The sequence below is a fragment of the Nanorana parkeri genome, unplaced genomic scaffold, assembly GCF_000935625.1.
Source record: "Nanorana parkeri isolate BGI_ZX_2015 unplaced genomic scaffold, ASM93562v1 scaffold3445, whole genome shotgun sequence".
In the NCBI taxonomy this organism is placed as follows: Eukaryota; Metazoa; Chordata; class Amphibia; order Anura; family Dicroglossidae; genus Nanorana; species Nanorana parkeri.
The window spans coordinates 33,577-44,049 of record NW_017309713.1 but is presented as its reverse complement, the minus strand read 5'-3'; the positions used below and the strand labels follow the sequence as shown (position 1 = coordinate 44,049).

The 10,473-nt window shown below is 46.9% G+C and overlaps 1 protein-coding gene across 1 annotated transcript; it reads left to right on the top strand.

Moving 5' to 3' along the window:
• Positions 1-311: 311 nt before the first annotated feature.
• On the top strand, positions 312-1,988 carry LOC108803149 (tigger transposable element-derived protein 1-like). Its single transcript, XM_018574987.1, has one exon. The coding sequence runs from the start codon at positions 312-314 to the stop codon at positions 1,986-1,988; it is 1,677 nt and encodes a 558-aa protein (XP_018430489.1).
• Positions 1,989-10,473: the final 8,485 nt, after the last annotated feature.

Sequence of the window (10,473 nt, the reverse complement as noted above, 5' to 3'; positions counted from 1 at the left end):
TCTCTCTTTAAAATATTTCACTTTAAAAATTATTTTTAGTGAGTTTTTTTTGTCTTTAAATGTGTTTCAGGGCACTCAAATCCACACAGGCTGTAGGAATGGTCACTGGCTGCAGTGCATGAAGGACAACAGATAAGGTAAGAAGCTGTGTTAAGCAAACACAAAGAGTTTAAAAAGAATGTCACTTTTAAAAATCTTTTAAGTGACCTTATTTTTTCCTTTAAATGTGTTGCAGGTTACTTCCAGGTTCACCGCACACCGCGCAGAACACAGGAACACTTACAGTAGGGTCAGTTTATGTACCAGCTGCCATGCCTCCAAAGAAAACCACTGTGACAAGTGAAAATGTACCGAAAAAGGAGCGCAGATCTATAACACTGGAGAAAAAAATGGAGGTCGTTCGCAGAATGGAAGACGGTGAAACGCGGTCTAATGTTTGCAGAATTATGAAACTGCCGCCATCAACTGTGAGCACCATCATAAGAAACGCAGATAAGATCAAAGCGTCCATACAGCACGCTACGCCGGTGAGTGCGGCCCAGACACGATACTCCAGAAGTAAACTTCTAGAGAAAATGGAGAAGCTATTGTCACTGTGGGTGCATGACCTAAATAAAAAGAACATTCCGACGACTCAAGCTGTTATTACCGAAAAGGCAAAGTCAATTTTTGAAGATCTGAAGAAAAAAGAAGGTGGGGACGAGACATTTTTAGCTAGTAAAGGATGGTTCATGCGATTTAAAAGTCGAACCAAGTGCCCCAGCGTGAAAGTGACTGGGGAGGCAGCGAGTGCAGATGCCGAGGCTGCCGCAGCATTTCCTGCAGAATTTCAGGCTGTCGTACGGGAAGGTCATTATCCCTCAGATCTCATTTTTAATGTTGATGAAACGGGACTTTATTGGAAGAAATTGCCATCAAGAATCTTGATCGCCCAAGAAGAGCAATCTGCACCAGGCTTCAAGCCCTCCAAAGATAGGCTAACTCTTCTGCTGGGAGCAAATGTCTCTGGCACTTTAAAATTAAAGCCAATGTTGGTGTACCATTCCCAAACGCCCCGTGCTCTCAAGGGCCTTAACAAAGACATGCTGCCAGTCTATTGGAAGTGGAACAAGAAGGCTTGGGTGACGCAAGAAATTTTTTTAGATTGGTACGGAAATTATTTTTGCCCCACTGTGCTTCGTTTTTGTGAAAGAAACAAGTTGCCACCCAAAGCTCTTCTTCTGTTAGGAAATGCCCCCGGCCATCCTGGAAACTTTGATGCAGTTAGAACACCTCTGGGTGTCCAAATTGTTTACATGCCACCAAACACCACATCACTTCTGCAGCCTATGGACCAAGGGGTTATAGCAACATTCAAAGCTTATTACCTCCGCCAAACCTTCTCGGAAATGGTGAAGGTTTTGGACAGATCAGGCATAACCATGAAAGATTACTGGCGTTCCTTCAACGTTCTGAAAGGCGTCAATAACATTAACGGAGCTTGGGAGGAAGTCACAGCCAACTGTTTAAACAGAGTGTGGCGCAAACTTTTACCAGAATCTGCACACGACTTGAGTGTGGAGCCGTTGGAGAACATTGTGGAAGATGTACGTAGGCTGGCACAAGAAGCTGGGTTTAGTGAAATGACCACTGATGATGTCACAGAGCTATTGGATAGCCATGAGCAGCAGCTTTCCAATGAAGACTTGGAAGATTTAGCTAAAGAACTAAGCAAGCAGAATGAGGAGGAAAAAGATGAAGTGGCAGACGTTCCTCTACAGTCTATGAGAACCAAAGATCTGCAGCGTATCCTCTCGGTCATGGAAACCCTCGCTGATGAGCTCTCGGAGATGGACCCCGACTGGCAGCGAAGTGCTACAATGAGAAGGGGCATAATGTCTTCGCTTGGCCCTTACTCTGAGATTCTCCGAGAAAGGAAAAGGCAATCTCGGCAGTCAACACGGCATGCTTTCTCCCGGAAAAGGCAAGATTCTCATCCACTGTTGTGAATGCCGAGGACCCTTCAGCTTTGTTTGCATTGACATCTGTGGAATGAACTCTTATTTTTCTGCAGAGGCCCTACAACTTTGTAGAACATACAGTTTTGGTTGCAGCAAGCGGCTTAAAAAAAAGATGTTTTTGATCATTAAAGGAGAACTATGAGGGGGAGGGGGTGAGGGGGGGTGATTTTCACTCAGCTCATAGTTCTAGCCGACCTGTGACAATGGCCGCATCGGATCTCGGGACCGGCAACGGCAGTGACAGCTGTCTCTAGAGACGCTCGATCGCTTGATTGTAAAGCTCCCGGCCGGCCGTGTAATTACAACGGCCGGCCGGGAAGCCGCTCGTCGGGCTCCACCGTCCTCTCGTCACAGACGAGTGGACAAGTGGATTTTTCAAGCCCTGTATATATTATATGTGGGGATGTCCAGGACCCGTCCACATCCCCCAGCATTGGACAGCACTGGCTGCCGTCTGTGTGAGAGATAAGGTAAGTATCTCTGCCTATTTCTCTTCTATATTATATTGTTATACCAGTGCTGGACAACATAAGGCACCTCAAGGGCGGCCCCTAATATGTCCAGCAAGCAGCACAATAGATCCATTTTCAAAAATGTGTTTTTGGGGTAAAACATATGCGGCCCAGGGGGCCGCACACTAAATGCTGGTGGGCCGCACACAACCTACGGGCCGTTTGTTGGGCACCGTATCCTCCATTATGCCCTAAAAGATTCTAAACTCTTCCACCTGCGTAGAATAATCCTTGTAATTTGCTGCAGTACATCTGTGTGCATGTGCCCCAAAAACATCTGCAGACAGAGACACTGCGGGACCTGGGGCCAATCTCGATGTTTGGAATGACACTTGTACTGTATTTGCTCTACAATGAGCTCTTTAGAAATGCCGACAGCTGCACCTGGCCGTTGAATTTTGGAGACAAAGTTATATTTCATCCCCCAAAAATTATGCTGCCAAATTTGTTACAATGTCTCAGTGCAGGACAGCAAAGTATTCATGGAGCTCTACTGCCATCTTGTGGCCGTTTATCAGAACTGCACCATGCAAGAGATATTCATAAAGTCAATTTGTACATTATTATTATTATTATTATACAGGATTTATATGGCACCAACAGTGTGCGCAGCGCTGTACAATATAGGGAAGACGTTACAATCACAATACAATTCAAGACCAGATGGTAAGGAGGGCCCTGCCCCTGAGGGCTTACACTAAGGGGGTTATTCAGTGAATACCTGAGCCGAAGTGAAGTGAGCCGAACGACGTTCAGCTATTTACTCCGGCTGAGTACGGCTGTAATCCGCTGTACATCGGCTGCCTTCGGTCAGCCGAAAATGCTCTGCATGTTTGCCTGAGCCAGAATAGAAAATAAGTGAAAAGAAAGGGAAAAAAAATAGTTGAAAAAATATGTAAAAAAATGTAAACAAATTGTCAAATTAAAAAACAAATAAAGTTATTTTAAAGAAAAGAAAAAAAAATTGGGCGCAGCTAGCGGTGACAGCAAGTTCCGCCCAACTGTTTCCTATTGGCCGGCACCTGCTAGAGTCTTCTAGCAGGTCCTGGGCCAATGGATAACAAATGGGTGTCACGCCGGCTCAGCCCAGTTGTTATTGTTTAATGACAGATCAGCGTCCCCAGGTCATTTGGGGACGCTGATCTGTCATTACAACTGGGTGGAGCCAGCCGTGAGATCACAGCTGGCTCCGCCCAGCTGTCATTTGCAGGGCGAACGGCCGGCCTTCAGCAGACCTTTCTCCCCGCTTCGGCTGTCACTTCAGGCGAGCTCAAGCAAATGCCTTCGGCTCGGCTGAGCCGCTCGGCCGCCTTCGGCTGCTGTACGGGCTATAGTGAATACCCCGTACAGCAGCCCTTCAGGGCTCCGGCAGCCAAAGAGAGCCGAAGGATCAGCCAAAGCTACGACTGGATCCTTCGGTTATTTAGTGAATAACCCCCAAAGACCCGAAAGTTTTAAAAATAGAACTCTGAACAAAAGTGTTCTTAACTCTAACATTAGGGATACCCCCTCCCCCACCCCTGCACTGCAAGCGTTAAGTGGTCATTTTGGTGTGGACCTTAGTTATAATCCACATTTTAGGCCTGAAAATTACTGAACGCCCCAGAATCATATATTTCCTGAAATCACAGACCCTGTAGAGCAGGGGTCTCAAACTCAATTAACTCAGGGGCCACTCGACAATTTTTTTTTCTCCCATGGGGGCCGCTTGCCAAATTTCATACTTTAAAATAAGATTTAATTTTATCTGGTATGGTACTACGGACACCAATATACTCACCATAAGGCCCCATTCGTATCGCTATGTTTAGGTGCGATTAGGGATTCCTGCGTCAGGAACTTGCGTTTTTCTGAAACAGGAATCCCTAATCTGGCGTTTACACACGGCCGCTGTCACCCATTCAAGTTAATGATCAGATGACAGCAGCTGCATGTAAACTCCTGCACACCGCATGTAATGATACGTGATATGATTACATGCGGTTAGAAAACACTCTCCCTGGATGCACAATCGATGCGTCCAGGGAGAGTGATTGATTCCTAACCGAATGTAAACATATCACGTATATGAGGCGTTTACATGGAGCTGCTGTCACCTGATCATTAACTTAAATGGCTGACAGCGGCCGCTTTTAAACGCCAGATTAGTGATTCCTGTTTCAGAAAAACGCAAGTTCCTGACGCAGGAATCCCTAATCGCATGTAAAGATACAGGTGTGAATGGAGCCTAATACACTCCCCCTGCACATATAAAATAATGCGACCGCTATGACCGCCATGCGGTCTGCATGGGACAGAGATGCAGACCGTGTAGCTGCTCCCACAAGTCGGGTACGTGGTGCCCGACTTGTCAGCTGGCTGCAGGTCACATAGTACCGGCTCGTGGCCCGCAATTGGCCCACGGGCCGGTACTTTGAGACCACTGCTGTAGAATAAAATGGCGGCAGTTGAAAAATTTTATGCCGCATAATATCAGCATAACTCTTTTTAAAACTCAAATTTCAGTAAAAAAATACATTTAAGTTAATTTTAGTGCCCAAAAACACAATTTAATACCCATTTTGTTAATGAAATATAAAAGATGAAGTTGTGCCGAGAAAATAGATACCCAACATGCCAAGATGAAAAACTACGTCTGCCTGTGAAACTGCCAAAAATTACTGTACCCAAAATTGTCCATAGGCAACGCTTTCAAAGCCCATAAAGGTCATCATTTTAGAGTTATCTGTGAATCTTGGCCCGAGAATTATTGCTCTCGCTCTGGTGACGCCTAACATGTGTCGCACAATCGTTTTCTTACATAGGCGCACCTGAGGTGTGTTTGCATTAGTATGCGCACGTTGAAGGGGAAGTCCCCTATGTGATAGCACATTGGAGGTGACAGGTTCTCTTTAAGGTGACATTAGTGGTCTATTAGATCTTTGCAGCCCATTAAAGCAGATTCTGGTTGATTCAGCTTCTCTAGTCGGGAGTCTGTTTACAGGCGCCGGCTGCTGCCGACGTATGCCTTATGTTGCCGGTAGTGAAAGGGTTAAATTACAGGTCTGGGGTCCCCAAAGCTACACCGTGTGTTACGGAACAGCATGATTATCACAGCCTCAGTGTCTCTGTCACATAGTTTGGGGATGGAATTGATTTATTTACCACAGAGCAGCAGCAGCCCGATCTCACTGTACAACATAGGAGGTGTTATATACTCACAATGATAGCAGCTTCTTCAGCAAGCAGCGCCGATCTGACTTGGACTCAGTCCCTCTGCTGAAGCTGGTGTGGGGCCACCAATGTGTCTGACCCCGGGGTGGCTCTTGTCACCCAGACGTACAGCTTGGAGGTGCGAAGACGGGAATAGCTTGGAAAAGACCCGGATTACACAGGACTGTGCCGCATTTTCACCCAAACATCCCGGAACACTATTATTAGACTACAGCCGATCAAATAACCCCTCAAATCAAAATAATGGCATATCAATGATCACAAAATGTACAGCACACAGCCCGCGTGTCTACGCTTTATTCACAATATATGAGCTACACAAGTCTGAGCCCTGCACTTCCTGTGTTACACACTCCTGACTGCTGAACTTCCTGTGTTACATACTACCGACCCTTTCACTTCCTGTGTTACATACTACTGACCCCTGCACTTCCTTTACACAAGTCTGAGCCCTGCACTTCCTGTGTTACACACTCCTGACTGCTGAACTTCCTGTGTTACATACTACCGACCCTTTCACTTCCTGTGTTACATACTACTGACCCCTGCACTTCCTGTGTTACATACTACTGACCCCTGCACTTCCTGTGTTACATATTACTGACCCCTGCACTTCAAATGTTAAATTACTGACCTCTAAACTTCATATGTCCCACTTCTGACCCCTGCACCTCCTGTGTTACACACTCCTGACCCCTGCACTTCGTGAGTAACTCATTCCTCACCCCTGAACTTCATATGTTACACACTCCTGACCCCCTGCACTTCCTGTGTTACACACTCCTGATCCCTGCACTTCCTGTGTTACACACTCCTGATCCCTGCACTTCCTGTGTTACACACTCCTGAGCCCTGCACATCATATTTTAAACACTCCTGAGAGCTGCACTTTATATGTTACACACTCCTGACCCCTGTACTTCATATGTTAACTTCCTGACCTCTAAACTTCATATGTCCCACTTCTGACCCCTGCACCTCCTGTGTTACACACTCCTGACCCCTGCACTTCGTGAGTAACTCATTCCTCACCCCTGAACTTCATATGTTACACACTCCTGACCCCCTGCACTTCCTGTGTTACAAACACAGGAATCCCTGCACTTCCTGTGTTACACACTCCTGAGCCCTGCACTTCATGAGTTATACACTCCTGACCCCTGCACATCATATTTTAAACACTCCTGACAGCTGCACTTTATATGTTACACACTCCTGAGCCCTCCACTTCCTTTGTTACATACTCCTGACCCCCTGCACTTAATCTGTTAAGCACTCTTAACCCCTCCACTTCATATGCAGCACGCCTGACCCCCACACTTCCTATGTTACACACTCCTGACCCCTGCACTTCCTTTGCTACACCCAGGGGCGTATCTGCCACGAGGCAAACATGGCGTTTGCCTGGAGCGGCAGATTCGCTGAGGGCGGCACCGCGAGGGTTTGCCTTGCCTAGGGCAGCACCAAAGTTAAATACACCGCTGGCTACACCCCTGACCCTTAGGCACTTCCTGTGTTACATACTCCTGACCTCTGTGTAGAGTATGATTTTTCATACTCTTTTATCATATATTATTATCGGGTGGAAGAAGTTCAAAAGATAAAATTGCTTCCGTTCTCGCATAAAATTCAAAAATGTGTTTAATTACAAAATTACAAATGATTACAAAATAAATGGCATGACACAAAATACAAAAATAGTTATGTAAATGTATAAGTATGTGATTGTAAACATTTAATGTGTTTGTGTCTGCATCGTGTCCAAGAATGTTAGAATAGATCCCTTTTCCTTTGTAAGAATGTCCCACCCATCCGCCTTGAATAGCCTTCTATTCACAATTTAAAACATGACAGGCTCTGGTGGTGCCTCACAGCTGAAATCTGAAACTCTTAAGGTGCCCATACACTGCGCGATTCTCGTACGAGAATGGCGGGAAATCCCGCGATCGTACGAGAATCGAGAAGTGTGAACGGAGACGTGCGACCGTTTCTACTGTGCGGTCGCACGTCTTCCGTCGAACCAGCATGTTCGAAAACCAGCCGGGAATCGTACGATTCACGGCTGGTTAGAACGGTGCTCGGAAGACAAATGCCGAACGGGCCGGTGTGCGCACGCGCACACTGCCCGTTCAGCATTGCGGTCATGCGTGGCTTGCGATGATCGAGAGTGCGATCTGCCTGTCCAAGATAGGCAGATCGTACGTTTTTTTAATCCCTTTACAACCATCGCAAGACTAAGGTCTTGCGATGGTTGTACAGTGTATGGCCACCTTTAAAATCACTAGTAGGAGAGAGGGGGATGGGGGAGGGGTGCCCCCACCTTCCTGCTAACCTTAACTATAAGCCCTGGTTCACACCTAGGCGTATTGCATATGCGCGTCTGTCGCGCATTTTTTTTTACCGCGATTCGCAGTAAAAAAAATTGCGCGACAAACGCGCGTTTCCGAGGGCTACTTGGCTGTATCCCAATGGAAACGCGCAACAAAAACGGCCCAAAGTAGTACCTGTACCTTTTCAGGCGTGGGCCGTTTTGTAGCGCGTTAGGGACGGGCGGAAATACGCCGAGGTGTCAACCAGACCCATTGAATACAATGGGATTTAGATGTTTGAGCGTTTTGTAGAGCGTTCGTCGAGCGTAGATCGCGCTACAAAGCGTTCAGGTGTGAACCAGGCCTAAGTTAAAATGCATCCAACTATCATTTAAACCAGCGGTTCTCAACCTTTTGTAACCTCAGGACCCACATTTGTCCTTGGTCATTAAGTCGCGACCCGAGTTACAGTGCAATGGAACACATGACATTGCGGCACTGCGCGTTCCGAACTGTAGGTGGGTGATGCATTTGGGGTGCCATTCAAACGAATGGCAATGCATGGGACTGTGCGTTTAACGCACTGTACTAGGGTGTATGGGCCCTCAAAAACACTGACAAGACACACAACCACAGACACAATCTCAGACATTCTCTAGCACACATACACACTCCCCAAAATGTTTTATTTATTTATTTTTAAATCCACCCAGTCTCCCTACCTTATGAGAACTGGAGTGGATCCTCAGCCTGGGGTCCAGTGTGGGCTGCGGTGCTCCATCCATATGTGCATTGCTTGTACAACTCCCTTGCATGCCCTGCACAGGTGCCGGGAGCCAGAATGTGACATCACACCGGTCCAGGCACCTCTACCGGACCCACAAGGAAGCTGTAAGCAATGCAGTTATATATGGAACTCCCTTGCGGCCTTAACCCCAGCCCACCCCACCTCACTTCAAGCCGACACTCAGCACCTGGCAGTATATTTTGAATGGCTGCTTGACGTGAGAACTGACAGCGCTGCACTAGGGGCAGGCTGAGTAGCCTCTCACCTAGAAAAGTGAAAGCCATGCGGCGACCCACTGAATATGAGGTCGCGACCCACCAGTTGAGAACCGAGGATTTAAACCATGTAATGTGACATGTACCTATATAGTTATATAGTTATACATAATTCAATGTTCTTTCTCGTATTAATAACTTACCGTATTTTACGGTCTATAAGACGTTCCGGACGATAGGACGCAGGGATTCTGTCACAGAAGCTGCAGTTAGTGACCGCTGAGACAGTTGGCGCTGTGCTTACATCGCAACGGTCTCAGTAATCACAGAGAGCAGACGAAGAGCGACGTTCTTCGTCTGCTCAAGGGGCTCTATGGTGAGCTCCTATGGGGGACCGTGACGGTCCCCAAGAGGAGCGGGGGGACCCCGAAAACCACGGCAGGGGGCGGACACGATCGCCGCCGCCGATCGATTTTAATACAGGTGTTCTAATTGGATCACTTGTATTAAACGAGCGGCGGCTCCCACTGTACATTCAGCTTTGCTTGTCAGATGCAGGGCTGAATGTACCCAAAAAAAACTACTCGCCCGGCGCCCGAAACTGCATGTCCCGGGCGTCGGGCGACAGGCATTCGCTCCATAAGACGCAGGCACATTTTTCCCCTCCTTTTGGGGGGGAAAAGTGCGTCTTATGGAGCGAAAAATACGGTAATCAAGAAATATTACAGGAAAGAGATATCATTCTTAGTTTGTAAACACTTCATAAACTTTCATATATAATATTCTGCTCAGCATGTTCGCCCGATCTGAAGTGCAGGAGTTCGACTCAGCCGATCCAACATCTGGATCGGCTAAGCCGAACCTCCGGCAGGCTACTCGCTGCTGTTCGGCCTATTCTCATAGATGCCGAACAGCAGTGAGTGAATAGCCGAGCGGCATTCGGCTCGGCTATTCTGCCCAGTACCTCTGTGGTACCGAGCAGAATAGAAAAATAGTTAAAATAGAAAATGATTGGGCGGAGCTAGCAGTGATAGCTAGCTCCGCCCAACTGTTTTCTATTGGCCGGGCGGTTCTGCTGTCGTCAGAATAAAAAAAAGAAAGAAAAAAAAAATCGCCATAGGAATGCATAGCTAGATTCCTATTGGCTATTTCAATTTGCAATATCCAATAGAAAACTAGCTATTGCACCCGCCCTCTGCTGTTGTCAATCACCTGGATGGAGAACTTCAGGTCCCCTCTGCAGATTGACAGCAGCAGTGGGCGGGTGCAATAGCTAGTTTTCTATTGGATATTGCAAATTGAAATAGCCAATAGGAATCTAGCTATACATTTTTTTTTTTATTCCGACGACAGCCAACGGCTCCGATGTCAGAAGCAAAAAAAAAAATCGAGCAGGGAAAGGTTTACTCGGCTCGATAGAGCAGAGTGAACCTTTCT

Excerpts from the sequence above, each read along its gene's own strand:
- LOC108803149 (XM_018574987.1), top strand. The coding sequence starts at position 312 with ATGCCTCCAAAGAAAACCACTGTGACAAGTGAAAATGTACCGAAAAAG.